General features: G+C 56.3%; 1 protein-coding gene across 2 annotated transcripts in view; it reads left to right on the forward strand.

Moving 5' to 3' along the window:
* The window catches only part of SIN3B (SIN3 transcription regulator family member B), a 40,773-nt gene that overhangs the window by 22,173 nt on the left and 1,879 nt on the right, over window positions 1-16,721 (forward strand). The window contains exons 9-18 of one of the 2 annotated variants that reach the window (XR_002802430.2): window positions 4,376-4,583; window positions 5,356-5,472; window positions 6,663-6,901; window positions 7,681-7,864; window positions 8,527-9,130; window positions 9,645-9,814; window positions 12,801-12,974; window positions 13,273-13,365; window positions 14,683-15,599; window positions 16,463-16,667. Coding sequence is in view for 1 of the 2 variants with exons in the window: in XM_023625378.2 (XP_023481146.1) it covers window positions 4,376-4,583; window positions 5,356-5,472; window positions 6,663-6,901; window positions 7,681-7,864; window positions 8,527-9,130; window positions 9,645-9,814; window positions 12,801-12,974; window positions 13,273-13,365; window positions 15,505-15,599; window positions 16,463-16,667 (2,089 nt within the window). In the remaining variant the exon portion in view is untranslated. The remainder of the gene's footprint in view (window positions 1-4,375; window positions 4,584-5,355; window positions 5,473-6,662; window positions 6,902-7,680; window positions 7,865-8,526; window positions 9,131-9,644; window positions 9,815-12,800; window positions 12,975-13,272; window positions 13,366-14,682; window positions 15,600-16,462; window positions 16,668-16,721) is intronic. The other variant, XM_023625378.2, reaches the window with a different exon arrangement.

Raw genomic sequence — 16,721 nt, forward strand, 5'->3', positions numbered from 1 at the left:
GAATGAGATGACCACGCGGCGCCCTTGCCGCCAGGGAGAAGTCCCGTTAGCGGGCTGGCAACTCGCTTCAGCACGTCTGCGGCAGCGCAGGCAGAGCCGGCCGGGGCAGCGCAGGGCTGGCGCGGGTGGTGGGCGAGGCGGCCTCGCGACACAGTTCGTGCGCTGCGGCTCTCCAGCCGTGTCGCGGCGGACGAGGTTCTTGGCTAGCCTGAGCCTCAGTTTCCTTGCTGTCAAATGGGGCTCAAAAACATTCCTACACAGGGTGTCACAAAGCTCCTGGTGGCCTCTGCGCCTAAGACTGTTAAAATAGCCCCTCGTGGGGCCACCCCTGGCCCGGTGGTTGGGTTCATGCGCTCTGCTTTGGTGGCCCAGGGTTTCCCCGGTTTGGATCTGGGCCATGCTGAGGTAGCGTCCCACACAGCCCAACCGGAGGGACCCACAACTAAAATACACAACTGTGTACTGGGGGGCTTTGCGGAGAAAAGGAAGATTGAAAAAAAAATGATTGGCAACAGATGTTAGCTCAGGTGCCAATCTTAAAAAAACAAAAAGCCCCTTGGACATGGCGAGTGTGCCTTGTGAGTGCCCAGATGCGGCGTCCTTAGCCCTGAAGGCAACTCCAGGGGCAGCTGCTACCTGAGCTCCTTCCTATTAATTAAAATTTTTTTTTATTGAGGTCGTAATAGTTTATAACATTGTGAAATTTCAGTTGTACGTTATTATCTGTCAGTCACCATACAGATGTGCCCCTTCACCCCTTGTGCCCACCCCATAGCCCCCTTCCCCGCCGGTAACCACTGATCTGTTCTCTTTGTCCATGTGTTTGTTTATCTTCCACAAATGAGCAAAATCGTACAGTGTTTGTCTTTCTCTCTGGCTTATTTCACATACATAACACCCTCAAGGTCCATCCTTGTGGTTGCAAATGGGAGGATTTTGTCTTTTTTATGGCTGAGTAGTATTCCATTGTGTGTGTGTGTGTATATATATATATATATATATATACCACATCTTTATCCAGTCATCAGTGGGTGGGCACTTGGGTTGCTTCCACATCTTGACTATTGTGAATAATGCTGCAGTGGCCATAGGGTAAGTCTCTTTGAATTGTTGATTTCAGGTTCTTTGGATAAAGACCCAGTAGTGGGATAGCTGGGTCGTATGGTTTTTTCTACTTTTAGTTTTTTGAGAAATCTCCATACTGTTTTCCACAGTGGCTGCACCAGTGTGCCTTCCCAGCAGCGCTGTGTGAGGGTTCCCTTTTCTCCACACCCTCTCCAACATTTGTTGCTCTTTGTCTTAGTGATTATAGTCTTTCTGATGGGTGTGAGGTGATTTCTTAGTGTAGTTTTGATTTGCATTTCTGTAACATTGAACATCTTTTCATGGGCCTGTTGGCCATCTCTGTATCTTCTTTAGAAAATGTCTGTTCGTATCCTCTGCCCACTTTTTGATCGGGTTGTTTGTCTTTTTGTAGTTCAGATGTGTTGAGTTCTTTATATATTTTGGAGTTAACCTCTCGTCAGATATATGATTTGTAAATATTTTCTCCCAGTTGGTGGGTCGTTTTTTCATTTTGATCTTGGCGTCCTTTGCCTTGCAGAAGCTCTTTAGTCTGATGAAGTCCCACCTGTTTATTTTTTCTTTGGTTTCCTTTGTCCGAGTAGACATGATATTTGAAAAGATCCTTCTAAGACCAAGGTCAAAGAGTGTACTTCCTGTATTTCCTTCTAGGAGTTTTATGGTTTCAGGTCTTACCTTCAAGTCTTTGGTCCATTTTGAGTCTATTTCCGTGTTTGGTGTAAGATAATGGTCTACCTTCATTCTTTTGCCTGCGGCTGTCCGGTTTTCCCAGCACCATTTGTTGAAGAGGCTTCCCTTTCTCCATTGTATGTTCTTGGCTGAAAATTTTTAACTAGTTCATGTAAAGTGAGATACATATCCAGGAAACCACACAACGGAGGAATGGTTTGGTGCATCATCATTAGGCAGACGCCTTGTGCCCACCACCCTGGCCACACCTTGGCCTTCACCAGCCCCAGAAGCCCCTCCACGTGCCATCCCGGTCGTGCTCCCTCCCGGCTTGAAAGTGCCTCCTCCTCGTGCTGGTTATGATACGGCCTCCCTGGCCGGCACCCTAGCCCCCCCGCCCAGTCCCACCTCGTCTTCTGGGATCTGTTTTCGCATCTGTCTTACAAGTCTTCCCCCCCCCCCCATTTTATTCCTTACCATCTCTTTGTTGGCACCCCTACGCCGGTGGGTCTCATCGCGTCCTTCTCCACAGTCCTGTTTCCCATGTCGCTCTATCCATCAGGATGCACTGGTGTCCGCTGAGCTCTCTCTGTGGTTCGTTCGTTCATTCATTCATTCATTCACTGGGCGTTGCAAAAGAGAGGACCTCAGCAACGTTTGTCACCTTTTCGTGGCCCGGGGAGATGCTTGATTTCTCCTTTTATTTCAGTGTCAGGCTGCTGAGTCACTCTCCTGCCTCATCAGGACCAAAGGGGCCATTGTATTCTTTCCCCATTTTTTTGGCATTATATGAACTCATGAACTTAAACACATTTCCTGTATTTTGATACCTTTTCAAGCTGAGGAAGCTGCGACCCAGAGCACATACCTGCCACTTTCCCCAGGACAAGATCTCACAGAGGTTCGCATGGTGACCGGTGGTCCGGCCCCGAAGCCTGGCCCTTTGCCCACTTCTGCCCTCTGGACACGCGTGTGCCTGTTGAGTTTCCTGTAAATGGTGTTGTGCTGTCAGTGGGATGCAGCGTCCTCTCTTTTTGTTAACTCAGCATCTCTTGGCTGTCTTTCGGTGTCAAATGTGAACGCATGTGATTGTTTTTAGTGACTGCTTAGTATTTTCTTCCTTGTAGGTACCAGGGTTTTCTCAGCAGGGTGGGTAACGATGCACGCTTGTCTCCTGTTTCTCCCTACAGTCAGTGCTCAGAGGTCAAGCTAGGGTTGTCAGCAGCTGCCTCCTTGGTGGTCCTGAGTGTCCACATTTCACAGTGACCTTTTCCCTTGGGTTAACTTTCCCAGACTGCTGAAGATCTGTTAATGCTTTCAACAGTGGCCCAGAGCAGGATGGCGGGGTTGCACAGTCTTGGCTAAAATGTGGCTGGCTTTTTATACCTGGAGGGCATGCTCACGCGCTCACTCGCAGCGAGGTGTGTCTGCTGAGCCCAGAAGCCAGTGCCATGCCCCCGATTCCTGGCAGAGACGCACTCACTGTAGCTGGAAGGTGAACTACAGTGGGTGAGAGGCCGGGGTTGGGGGCAGGGTAGGTGGGCGGCACGTGGGCCTTGGCAGGTTGGGCACATGACCAGCCCCGAGTCTGAATCGGGCCTCTGCTTCCTACCAGCAAAGCGAGAGTTTCTTCATTTGTAAAATGGCCATATCTCCCTCCTGGGGTTGTCAAGGGGCTGGGGGAGAAGAATAAAGGAACAGGAAATGCCGGGTACTGAGCAGATGGGCAGTGCGAGGTTGGGGTCAGCTGTTCCCTTTGGACATGTGGGCGCGTGTGGTTGGGCGGGGCCCAGGAGTGTGCAGCGAAGTCCAGAGACGAAGTGGGCCTCCACTCACTCATCTCAGCGTGACACCTGGCTGGGCTAGTGTTCACCTCCGCGGGGTCCCTCTTAGCATGTGCAAGCTTCAGCTGGGTGTGCAGACCCGAGGGCAGCTGAGCACGGTGGCTCAGAGAGCTGGCCTCTGGTGATGGCACAGCCGGAGTGGGGGCTGGGCGGGGGCATCTTCCTTCCAGATTGTGCAATTTGTGTTTATCCTGGCTGTAACTGCAGACGTCCCCTGCCCTCATTTTGTTGATGTCTTCTGTCCCTGCATTTCTGTTTGTTTGTGGTTTTCCTGGTGAGCTGAGTTGGCGCGGGGTCCTTACAGTGGGGTACAGCGTGTCAGCAGACTTTATCTGTAAAGGGCCAAGGTTAGAGACTCTGGCATTGTCCTGCGTAAGCAGCCACAGGCAATATTAAGCAAATGGACACAACTGTGTACCAGTAAAACTTTATTTACAAAGACAGATGTGAGCAGGTTGGTCATAGTTTACTGGACCCTGGCCTAATGCCCAGCCTCTTCCAGTCAAGGAACATTGCTGACCCCAGCTTCTGCCAGCTAGGTTGTGTTTTCCAGACTATCTGAAGGCCGTCCTGTGAGTGACGGGGCCTGGTTGGTGACAAAGTGGTGGTGGGCATATTCACTTGCGCCTGCAACGACACTCGGTTCTGCCCCTCCTCCTTGATGTTGAATTCTGACCATCTTTAACCACAGGCGTCTACACGAAGCCATTCTAAAATCTCTAGATCATTCCTAGAAAACCCCAGAGTTTCCAACTTACTGTTTGTCTTTATTTCTGAAGGAAATTTCCAGAACTCTTTGCACAGTTCAAGTCCTTCCTGGGGGTGAAAGAGCTGTCATTTGCCCCGCCCATGAGCGACAGATCTGGGGATGGAATAAGCCGGGAAATTGACTACGCATCTTGCAAGCGCATTGGATCCAGCTACCGGGCGCTCCCCAAAACCTACCAGCAGCCCAAGTGCAGTGGGAGGACGGCCATCTGCAAGGAGGTAGCACTCCCCAGGGGCTCATGTCAGCTTATGTGGTGCATGCTCCCCACTCTGCAAGACAGCTGTCCCCCCCATGCTTCAGATGAAAGGCTGGAGTGTCAGCCCCACCAAATGCTGTGTAACAAATGGTGCTGGGATGTGGGGAAACAAAATGCCTGAGCAGAGGTGACGGTTTCTTAGCCAACTGGTAGTTTTGGCAAGTCTTAAAGCACCGTGCCAGCGCAGGGTTTGGCACATTCCTCCATTAGACTTAGATTGCTTTCTGCCTTGATCCTGCTTTGTCCCAGCTTCACTGCCCTCAGGATGTTTCTCTTTAGCTTGACGAGGAAACGCTTCTTCAGGGTTAGTGGACAGACTGTTACTGCATTTCCAGAATTCAAGAATGCATGCTAGATTCCAGGATGTATTCCAGGAGTCAGCAAACTATAGCTTGCGGGCCAATCCTGGCACACAGCCACACCCCTTCATTTACGTATTGCCTGTGGCTGCTTTACCATGACAGCTGGATAACTGCAAAAGCTGAAATGTTTATTATCTGACCTTTTACAGAGAAAGCTTGCCATCCCCTGAAGTAGTATGGTTTGTTCACTTGAAAGTCATGTTTTCTTTTAAGATCACTTTAAAATTAATTTTACTATTTGTACAATAAGGTAATCTCCTGTAAACTCAGGGTGATATTGCTTATCCTTGTATCTTCTATACCGGGGGACACAGTAAACAATTCTGGTCGCTGGGGCTGCCGCGCCGGTGACAGTATTTCTTCTTGGCACAGGTGCTGAATGACACCTGGGTCTCCTTCCCCTCCTGGTCGGAGGACTCCACCTTCGTCAGCTCCAAAAAGACACCCTACGAGGAGCAACTGCACCGCTGTGAGGACGAGCGTTTTGAGGTGCGTGTGCTGGCACTGTGGGGCCGTCTGGGCTGACCCTCGGTCCTGGCCAGAATCGGGGAGCCCTGGGGTGCATGCCTCTCTCCCCTTCACAGCACTACCTTCTCACTTTCCCCTGTTCGCCTCCCTCCCCACCATCCTTTTGAGTATCAGGGATTCTGGCACTTTCCAGCAGGGGACAGTTCCTAAAAGCATCCCTTTTCTGCCTTGCTGGCCTCTAGGCTGGCTAGGCAACGATGCTTTTCCTTTTTGTTCTTAAAATATATATATATTTAAATTTGATTAATTAAAATTAAGTTAAATTAGTATTTCTCAGTGAAATTTTATTCTGAGATCCTTGTAGATTCATATGCAGCATGAGAAATAAGACAGAGCGACCCAGCATTCGCTTCCACCAGTGGTAACAACGTGTAAATCTCGGGTGCAGTGTCACAGCCGGGATGTTGACGCTGACCCAACCCACGCTCTCATCCACGTCTCCCCAGTTGGATTTGTGTTCATGTGTGCACGTCTGTGTGTGCGTGTGTTTGGTGGTGTGCACGCGCGTATATGTGTATTTAGCTCTGGCGGTTCTCACCTGTGGAGGTTCATGTATCCACCACCACAGCCAAGATGCTGACCGGCCCCTCCTCCACTAGGAGCCCTCATGCTATCCTTTACAGCCTGGTGCCTCCCTCCCCGCCCCACCCATCCCTGACCCCTGGCGGCCACTGACCTGTCCTGTCTTCCATCTCCATCACTCTGTCATTTCAGGAAGCTTGTAGAAATGGAGTCACATGGTATGTAACCTTTGGGGCCTGGCTCCTCCCTCGGCACATGGGCTGGAGACTCATCCTGGGGGCGGTGTGTGCCCCGAGTCCCTTCCTTTTTATTGCCAGGTGAAATGTGCTTTTGATGCCTGTGAGGGGGTCAGCCCAGGGACTTCTTCCCTCCTCAGATGAGTCCACCAGTGCTGAGCATCCCACAGATTGGTCTGTCAGCGCCAGGTCCTGCCTTTGTGCCTCCCCCTGGTTGTCACTGTTGCTGAGGTCTGGACCCCCCCCCGTGTAATTAGCCGCTGAACCCTCATTAGGGCTGCCGCTTTCTGATGTCCATTATCTGCCCCCGAGAGATGTGGGATTTATTAGCTCTGTCCATATGACTCTTCTGCCTGCCCACTGGCCAACCCCTTCCTGCCTTCCTTTCCGTAGTTAGACGTCGTCCTGGAGACCAACCTGGCCACGATCCGGGTGTTGGAGAGCGTGCAGAAGAAGCTCTCTCGAATGGCGCCGGAAGACCAGGAGAAGTTCCGTCTGGATGACTGTCTCGGGGGCACATCAGAGGTGATTCAGCGCCGGGCCATCCACCGTATTTACGGCGACAAGGCTCCGGAGATCATCGAGAGCCTCAAGAAAAACCCCGTCACTGCCGTCCCCGTCGTCCTGAAAAGGTGTCCCCTGGCTTCTGGCTGCCCCGCCCTGCTGAAGGGAGCCCCCCGCCCCCCAGGAGTGCATTAGTGCTCTTTGTCACGGGTAATCGCAAGAGGGAGTCCCGGGGCCTCAGGCTGGCTTACTGTGTTTTCCAGTCTTCCTTCATCTCCCTATTCCACTCCTGAGAGGAAAGCACAACTGTGTTAATGGTTGTCCGTCTTTCTAGAATCTTCTGCCATGTACATAATCATGTCTGAACATGAGAAGTAATTATTTTAAAGCATAAATGGGACTGTCCTGTACCACAGCTTGCTTTTTCTTTAGTAACACCTTTTGGGGGTCTTTCCATACTAGTCATACTGGTCAACAGGTTTTGATTAAGTAGCCACCCTTGACCAGGTGTTGTGCCCATCCCTGAGGTTACAGAGCTAAGCAAGGCCCACACAGTCCTTTCCCTCATGGGCCTTGTAGTCAAGCACGGGAGTCCTGCAGTCAAGCCAGCAGCTGCACAGAGTGTGGTCGGTGCCGTGGGCCAAGACAGGGAGGAGGTGCTGGGGTAGTGATGTTGAGAAACCGTAAAACCGGCCATGCTGATTCTATGGGGCCATTGCTCCCGCCCGCCCTCCTTTCTTCAGACAGAACTGGCTGCGCAGGCCAGGAGCTGGCTGTTCCGAGTCTGGAACGCACTCAGCTGGGCCTGCGGGGTGGAGACAGCCTGGTCCTGGGCAGGGATGGCTTGGGTGGGCACCCCGGGCTGTCCCCTTTTGAGCCCCATGCTGAGTCCTTCCGGCCCCCACAGGCTGAAAGCCAAGGAGGAAGAGTGGCGGGAGGCCCAGCAGGGCTTTAACAAGATCTGGCGGGAGCAGTATGAGAAGGCGTACCTCAAGTCCCTGGACCACCAGGCCGTGAACTTCAAGCAGAACGACACCAAGGCCCTTCGTTCCAAGAGTTTGCTGAACGAAATCGAGAGCGTCTATGACGAGGTGAGGCCATGCTGAGTGGGCCGGCTGCGTCCTGGCGCTGGCTCTGCCACCTCGGGCAGGCTGCCTGCTCTCTGCCTCTGTTGCCCAGCATCGCCCTTGCAGGGCTGGCTAGCGGGGAAGGTGGATGTTTCTGTGGCACCTAGCCTAGGGCCGGCCGGGGAGGAGGGTTGCACAGCTCTGCCATTGTCAGCAGAGGCCCCCACCGTGGGCCTTTAGGTGACCGAGCAGCTTTCCTCTACTGCCGACGATGTCCCAGGACCCCCTAGAACTCAGAAGGAGCATCGCATCTGCCCCTTGCTCAGACTGTACTGCGCGGTACTGGTACTGTGCTGATTCTAGCAGCGAGGAAACTGAGGGATGAGCACTGGCCACTTACCAAGGCCAGTCGCAGGAGACCAGGGCTGCAGGCCTTTGGGCTCTGCCTCCAGCTGCCACATCGCGCCCTCTTGGCAGCTTCGGTGTGTTCGGGTCACGGGACCTGCACCACAGCGGAGGCAGGGCTGGGCTCTGGGGCTTCCAGGATTTGGGCTTTGAAAAATGCATGCAGGGAATGAGTTACTCGCAGGAGCCATAGGGGGAGCCACTTGGGCCCCGCAGCCCTGGCCTGGCTCTGAGTTGTCACCGTGGGCCGCCCCACCCCTTAATGGCTGCCCTGTCCCCAGCACCAGGAGCAGCACTCGGAGGGCCGTGGCGCCCCCTGCAGCGAGCCGCACCTCATCTTCGTGTATGAGGATAGGCAGATCCTGGAGGACGCAGCTGCCCTCATCAGCTACTACGTGAAGCGGCAGCCAGCCATCCAGAAGGAGGACCAGGGCACCATCCACCAGCTGGTGCACCAATTCGTGCCCAGCCTCTTCTTCTCCCAGCAGCTGGAGCTGGGGGCGTCTGAGGACTCTGCCGATGAGGGCCGGGGGAGCCCCCTGGGGCAGAGCGCAGACCCTGGCGAGCGGAAGAAGCCAGCGCCGGGGCCACAGAGCAGCCCGCCGGAGGAGAAGGGGGCCACGGGCGCGGTGCCGGCCTCAGAGCAGCTGCCGCCGCAGCACAAGCCCCTGGACGACGTCTACAGCCTCTTCTTCGCCAACAACAACTGGTACTTCTTCCTGCGCCTCCACCAGACCCTGTGCTCCAGGCTCCTGAAGATCTACCGCCAGGCACAGAAGCAGCTCCTGGAGTACCGGACCGAGAAGGAGAGGGAGAAGCTGCTCTGCGAGGGCCGCCGGGAGAAGGGCAACGACCCCGCCATGGAGCTGCGGCTGAAGCAGCCAAGTAAGGCCCCGAGACTCCGCCGGGGCCCTCAAGTCTGCGGCGGGAGGGGAGAAAAGCGGCCGGCAGCGTGGGTAGCCTGTGATCGGAAACGTTCACTTACTGTGACTTTTCATTTTGAAATAATTGTTAGCTCAGATGAGAAATTTCAAATGGAAAGTTGCGAAAGTAACACAGAGTACCCTCCCCCAGCCTCCTGAGCGGCAGCACCGCTTCGGGCTGGAGTGTCCTGATGGGACCAGGAGGCGGGTGTTGCAGGCCACACCAGCCAGACTACAGCCACGGCGGCTTCTTGCCTGTCCTCCTGGGTTGTGACGCTCTCGGTGGCCTCTCCCCACGTCTAGCCGCGTGGAGCCACCGCCTGGTTGAGCTGCCGTCCTGGAACTGCAGGCCAGCATCAGGAGGCCTCCGTGGCGGGCGGCGGCGAGTGTGGGCTCCATGTGTTCTTGGAGAGCCTAGACTCATCCCCGTGGGGGCCTCGTGGGCCTTTGGTGACCGCGTCCCCGCCCTCCCGCAGGTGAGGTGGAGCTGGAGGAGTACTACCCGGCCTTCCTGGACATGGTGCGCAGCCTGCTGGAGGGCAGCATCGACCCCACGCAGTACGAGGACACCCTGCGCGAGATGTTCACCATCCATGCCTACGTCGGCTTCACCATGGACAAGCTGGTGCAGAGCATCGCGCGGCAGGTGAGTGGGCGCAGGGCCGCTGGGTGAGCGGGCCAACAGGAGGGCGGAAACGAGGCGGTCGCACCTCCCTGTGGGTCCCTCCCTGTCCCCGGCTTTGAAAACCATCCCTTCCATCACTCTCATGGCTGTGCAGTTGGCTTGTGGACGGTACCTTTTGTTTTTTAGTTAAGGTAGAGTTCACATAACATAAAATTCACCATTTAAAGTGTACAATTCAGTGGCATTCAGCACATTCACATTATAGAATCATCAGCTCTATCTAATTCCAAAACATTCCCATCGTCCCAAAAGGAGCAGTCCCTCCCCGGCCCCCTCCTCAGCCCCTGGCACCCACTAGTCTGCTTTCTGTCTCTGTGGATTTGCCCGTTCTGGATGTTTCCTATAAATGGGATCACGCACTGTGTGGCCCTCTTGTCTGGCTTCTCTCGCTTAGCATGAGGTTTCCGAGGTTCATCTACGTCGTAAAGTGTGTCAGAGCTTCGTCCCTTTCTGTGGCTGAGCGCTGGTCCACTGTGGCTGGAGCACGCTTTGTCATCTGCTCACCCGGCGATGGGCACTTGGTTGCCCTACCCTGGTGATTGCGAGCGTGCTGCTGTGAACACGCGTGCGCACAGGTTTGTTGGAGGCCCTGTTGACAGACCTTTCGTGAGGGTGGTTTGACACCATGTGGAGAACCTCAGCCCGCTTCTCCAGGGGGACGATAGCAGTGACGTCCATCAGCATAGTTTATAGTAGCGGAAAGTCCCCCACAGCTAAACAGCAGCGAGAGGAAGTTGGTCACATAAACATAAACAGCAGAGCCGCAGGCGAGACGGGCGTGGTCCTGGGCTGCGTCCTTCTCGTTCCCGCTGGAGTTTCCTGATCAAGTAAGGCTGCTCGCTGTGAAGCGGAAAAGGAGTTAGGGAAAGAGTCATGTCGTTATGCTCCCATCCAGAGGCACTCACTAGAAACAGCATTTCCTTCCAGGTTTTCAAACTTCTTATTGAAGGAAAACACGCAGAAAAGTGCCCCTATCCTAAGTGTGTAGCTCCACAGTCTTGACAAGCGGACACCCCGCCCCCGCTTCCTCCCAGCCCCTGCCCACCCATGGGCGCCTACTGCCCTGATTTCTGACGCGGTCAACTCCCTGGTTTTGAGCTGTGTGTGAATGGAAGTGCACAGCGTGTCTGGCTGCATCCAGACAGTGTGATCCTTTGAGATGCCTCTCTGAAGAGATGTCCATAGCTCCTTCATCCTCCTCTCTGGAGGATTCCGGGGAACTAGTCTGCGTTGGGGCCCTTGGAGCAGGGCTGTGCGTCTCTGGCATTGCCTCCACTCCCCTCGGGTGGGGCACAGGCAGGCTCAGCCAGCCTCGGTGGAAGCTTCCAGCTTCCCGGCACACTCTGCGTCCTGCCCAGTACTCAGGATCGGTGGTCCCTCTCATCGCTCCTGTGCTGAGGGGACGGTGAGATCGAGTTGTGGCTTACCCTGCATTTCCCCAGTGGCTCAGGGATCCGTGCCTTGTCATCCCTCTGTGGCCATCTGGACATGCTGGCTCTGGAGAACCTGACACGCCCCCTGCTGCTTTTCCCCATGGACGAGTCGGGGGGCTTCAGGTCTTCTGGCTACAATGACTTGTCAACACTGATGGCTGTGTTCTGACACCCTAACCCTTTTGTCCTTGGCCACCTCCTCGTTTCCTTTTGGGGGCCAGGTTGGGTCTCTGTTCCTCCCGTCACTGTCTGCAGTCATGGCCACTGTGGTCAGGTAATGGGGAGGTGGGCACGGGGTAGCATGGAGAGAGGACATGCGGGGCCCTGCGCACAGCTCCGGGAGGGCAGACAAGGGGTACACGACAGGGCTGAGTGCTGTACACCCAGGCTGGGGGTCGGCTCTGGCTCCTCCAACAGGCCATAGCTCTGGTGACAGTGGCTTCATCTGCAGCACTAGAGGGTTGGACCAGATCAGGCGCTTGATTAATGCTTTAGAAAACATTCCTTTCTTCACAAATGTCTCCTGTAGACCTATTTTTAAAAAAGGGAGAGCGAAGGGATAAAACAGAGCTGGTCAGCTGGAGCCCTAGGGGTGCCGACCCCCCAGCATGACCCCACCAAATCCCCACACAAGTGCCCGGGCTGGATGCTCGCAGGGCCCTGCCCGCCCACGTCTGTCACCTGCCTGGCAGGGCCCTGTCCACACTTTTTGCTGCTTTTTTTTTTCATTAGCGTTTCTTGTTTCCAGTAACAGCAGTCAGTGCTCATTGGGAGCTTGCCACATGCCAGGCCCCAGATGAGGCCCAAGTTTCCCCATGTCGTGGTGTTCACTCAGTGCAGGGACGTGCGGGAAGAGCCCACGGCCGGTGTCTGCAGGCGTGTGTCTGGGCCACAGGGAGTGCCTGGCAGGCCACTCACACTGGCTCCGTGTGGCCCCGCAGCCCTGCTGTGGGCATTACTCATTTCTTCCCAAACCTGAGGGTTTTAAATGTGTTTGTAGGAATTAAAGGAATTGTGTTCATAGCTGAACATTTAAGGGAAATGACCACCTACCATCGCATCACCTTTAGATAATTATCGTCCCCCTTTGGGCGCATTTTCCTTTGTATTTTTCTGTGCTTTTCTCACACCCTGGCAGGGTTTGCTCATTTGCTCTGGTCTGGTGTGGTCTGCCCTGGTCTGGTCTGGTCTGGTTTGCTCTGGATTGGTCTGGTCTGGTCTGGTCTTTCCTAGTCTGGTGTGGTCTGCCCTGGACTGGTCTGGTGTGGTCTGGTCTGCTCTGGTCTGGTTTGGTGTGGTCTGCCCTGGTCTGGTCTGGTCTGGCCTGGCTTACACCCAGCACAGAAATTGCCCTGTGCAGCCCATTGGATTCTGGCCTTCATCCCCGCCTCGTGGACTTTGCCACCTCCTTTTTGGGTAGGAGGGGGCTCCAGCAAGAGGTGGAAGGGGCGGCTATGCATCACCCTTCCTGGGGAGTGCCCACGCCAGGCACTCACCAGCTCTCTGGCCCGCAGCTGCACCACCTTGTGAGCGATGACGTGTGTCTGAAGGTGGTGGAGCTCTACCTCAATGAGAAGAAGCGGGGCGCTGCCGGAGGGAACCTGTCCTCGCGCTGTGTCCGCGCCGCCAGGGAGACCAGCTACCAGTGGAAGGCCGAGCGCTGCATGGCTGACGAGAACTGCTTCAAGGTGAGAGGCCTGCTGCTCTCGCCCATGCGGAGCTGGGGCATGAAGGGGCGCCCACGACAGGCGAGGGCTGGCCACTGCTCCTGGGCTACACCACGGCTTGGCCGCCAGCCAGCCCCAGTGCCCTGCACTTCTTTTACTGGGCCCCTGGATGCTAACCCAGAAGGTGGGTGTCTGGCGTGTGGTCCCTTGAGGAAGGATCGAGGCCTGGAGGCTGGCAAAGTGGGGTCCCCTTTCAACCATGTCCTCTGCCAGCCTGGCTTTTCCTGCAGCTTCAGACTGTTTGTCTCCTGCCTCCCAGGTGATGTTCCTCCAGCGCAAAGGGCAGGTGATCATGACCATCGAACTCCTGGACACTGAGGAGGCCCAGACGGAGGACCCTGTGGAGGTCCAGGTGAGGACCCTGGTCCGTGCCCTGTGCCTGGTGCGCAGTGGAGGCCAAGAGCGGCCACGGGCAGCACGTGGGCTCCCGCCCCTACGCCCCATCACATGCTGGCCAAGCACAAGCCACGGCCATGAACTGTCCGCCCAGAGGAGCCTCCCTGTGCGGCTCCACACGCTCTTTGGGAGCCCGAGGGACTGTGCGAGCTGCAGGCAACTCTCGGGAGCCAGCACATGTGTTCAGGGCCGCGTGAGAGCCAGGCCCCCTTCCCCCAAAGCCCTGGCCCCTCCCACCTGCCGCAGATATCCCGACATCGCCGTTGTGCCCGTGGATGGTGCGGGCACTCAGACCCCCTGCACTCCCCGTGCCTCGACTTCATGGCTCCGGGTCCCAGGCCCCGACCATCAGGGGAGACTGCCCGCCCCGCCCTAGACCCGCACGCTCCGCTGGAGCAGACTTTACCCACTCGCCTCCCTGCTCCCAGAGGGCGGTTAAATGCAGACCTGCATGCGTCCCAGGACAGTCACAGAGGCGGCTGGGGGTCCTTGTCCACCCTTGTCGTCCCTCCCCTTCGTTCTTTCTGTGGCTCATGCATGCCCTTCTCTTTGTCACCTCCCAGCGGGTCTAGCCTTTGCGCGCGTCACTTGGCTGGGGCGACTGTGTCCATTCCGCAGGCTGTTGTAACAACACCATGAACCGGGGGCTTTAAACAACAGCAGTGTCTTCTCTCAGCCTGGAGGCCAGAAGGCTGAGATCCGGGTGTCGCAAGGCTGTTTTCCCTCTGCGGCCTTTAGGGGAGGATTTCCTTTCTTCCTCCAGTTCTGGGGCCCCAGGCGTCCTTGGCTTGTGGCCACATCACCCCAGGCTCTGCCTCTGTCTTCACACGGCCTTCTTCCCTGCATGTCTCTGTTTTCTTTTCTTACGGGGACACAAGGCAATGGAGTCAGGGCCCACCTTACTCCAGCATGATTTCCCTTGACTGTGTCTTAACCTGACTCCGTCTGCAGAGACCTTGTTTCCAGACGAGGTCATGGCCACAGGAACCGGGGCTTTGAACTTGGACACCATTCAAGTGTTTTTGGTGTTGGGAGGCACCATTCAACCCATAACAGTGATCAGTTCATCCCAGTTGGTCTGGGACATTCCCAGTTTTAGCACCTAAAGTCCCACGTCCCAGGAACTCTCAGTTCTCGACACACCAAGACAGTTGCTCTCCCAACACGTGGCTGCCTCAGAAGGTTTTATGGAGTCTAACAGTATATACGTGAATAGTTACGTACAGCAAAAGTATGATTTCTCTTGTTGCCCTTTTGACCCTAAATCAAGCAGCTGAAGATCTGTGGGCCAGGAGCTGGGACACTATCTGCTCAGGAGCTTTCTGTGTGGAGACACAAAGTGCGGCGACACTGGTGCCCGTGTGCCGCCGGGAGCAGGACCCATAAGCCCCAAGCCCCTCACAGAGCCAGGGCTCACCCGCCGCAGCCACAGGGGCTCCCCGCCCAGCATCGCTGCCTGCTGCTTCTGGGCTCCCCACACCGGAAACACTTTCCAGGACAAGTGAGGGTTGGGGCCTGCACGCCCTGCCCCTTCTGGAAGTTCCCAGCAAATGTGGTTTTGTTAAGCTCACGTCTGGAGGAGCCTCCGGCTTTACCCTGGGGTGAGCGATGACTTGGACACTCCAGGCCATGCCCACCCTGGACCCGGGTGGCCCTTACAAGCCCTGCTTGTTACTCACCCCCTACTCCAACCTGGTCTTTCCCTCTTCGTACCTGCTGTTCGTGTCCTGATGTCCGTTCCTGGCCCCCTGGCCTCCACACCCCGCTCTCTGTGTGGGGGGCCCCCAGGTGAAGTGACCACGTGATGAATAGCAATAGAAAGGTCATCACACAGCGGGGACGTCTCCACTTAAACACAAAACGGCAGTTCCGTAAATTGTCTGACTCGTGGCCGGGTGTGCTTGGTCCCATTCTAGCTGAGTCCTTTATCCTCAGCTGCAGTCTGGAGCTTTCCATCACACATCAGGGTCCTCTTAAAGCTTTGGGAGGGGTGGGGACGAAATCCCTGGGAACCTCTGAACTCAGGGTCCTGGGGGAGAGGCCCGTGACCCCCGATACGTGGGGACTCATGGCTCTGTCTCGGGCTGCCCCCCAGCACCTGGCTCGGTATGTGGAGCAGTACGTGGGGACCGAGGGTGCGTCCAGCTCACCCACTGAGGGATTCCTCCTGAAGCCCGTGTTCCTGCAGAGGTGAGAGGACGAGCTTCCTTCCTGTGGGCCCGGGGAGGCCCCTCTGTCCTTCTCTGGGGCTGCGTCTGGGAGCGTTTCTGGGGCAGCTGACGTGTGCTGTGGTGTGGCCTTGCCCTCGTGAGGCTCACGGTCTCGGGAAGCTGAGCGATGATCTCGTGAGGACGGGGCATGACTGGGCTCACCCCAGCCGAGGGCATGGAAGGGCCGGGCCGAGACCCAGGATGAGCAGTCAGAGGAAGGAGAAGTCACCAGAAATGGCAGCCAGCAGGCCAGAGGCAGGAGTGGCCGCCGCCTGGGACACCGCCTGGGGGCCAGATCTCATCTCCAGCCGGATTAAGACAGTGGCCCTGAAGATCGGGGGGGGCCTTTGTGGGGGTTTAGACTCTAGTGTGGACTTGCGAGGTGGGGACTGTCCTGGGGGAGGGGGTCCCAAGAGTTCCAGGACCACTGGTGACAGGAGGTGAGGGTCCCTGAGACGGCAGAAGTGTCAGCAAGGAGGGAGGGACATGGGCATAGAGCGGGAACAAGGAGGGAGGTGTCATCAAACTTGAAGAGAGTGGAGGACCCTGTTGAGGGCTCCGCCTGCCTGAGGGACAAGAGAAAGAAAAGCGGGGTGGGGGGAGCGAGTGGGAGGCCCCTCCCATTGTTGCCAGCACCCAGGAGACTGGTTTTAGGATTCTCTGGATTGAAGCGGGTGGGTGGTGCTTTTCCTTCCTTCGATTTGCGTTTCTCCAACCTGGGAAGTCAAACATCCTCCCCAAGTTTATGAGACTCGAGGGTTTGCATGTCCTCTGGTTCCCGCTGCCAGCCCGTCGGCGTGCGCAGCTGGAGTGGGCCGCCAGCGCGCCTCCTCTTGCCCACAGGAACCTCAAGAAGTTCCGCAGGTGGCAGTGCGAGCAGGTGCGCGCCCTGCGCGGCGAGGCCAAGAGCTCCTGGAAGCGGCTGGTGGGTGTGGAGAGCGCCTGTAACGTGGACTGCCGCTTCAGGCTCAGCACGCACAAGATGATGTTCATCGTGAACTCCGAGGACTACATGTACCGCCGCGGGACCCTCTGCCGGGCCAAGCAGGTGCCGCCCCGCCCGCCCGCCCCAGGGACCCGGGGGCCTGGGCCTCCCTGACTC

The sequence above is a fragment of the Equus caballus genome, chromosome 21 (assembly GCF_041296265.1).
Source record: "Equus caballus isolate H_3958 breed thoroughbred chromosome 21, TB-T2T, whole genome shotgun sequence".
NCBI lineage: Eukaryota > Metazoa > Chordata > Mammalia > Perissodactyla > Equidae > Equus > Equus caballus.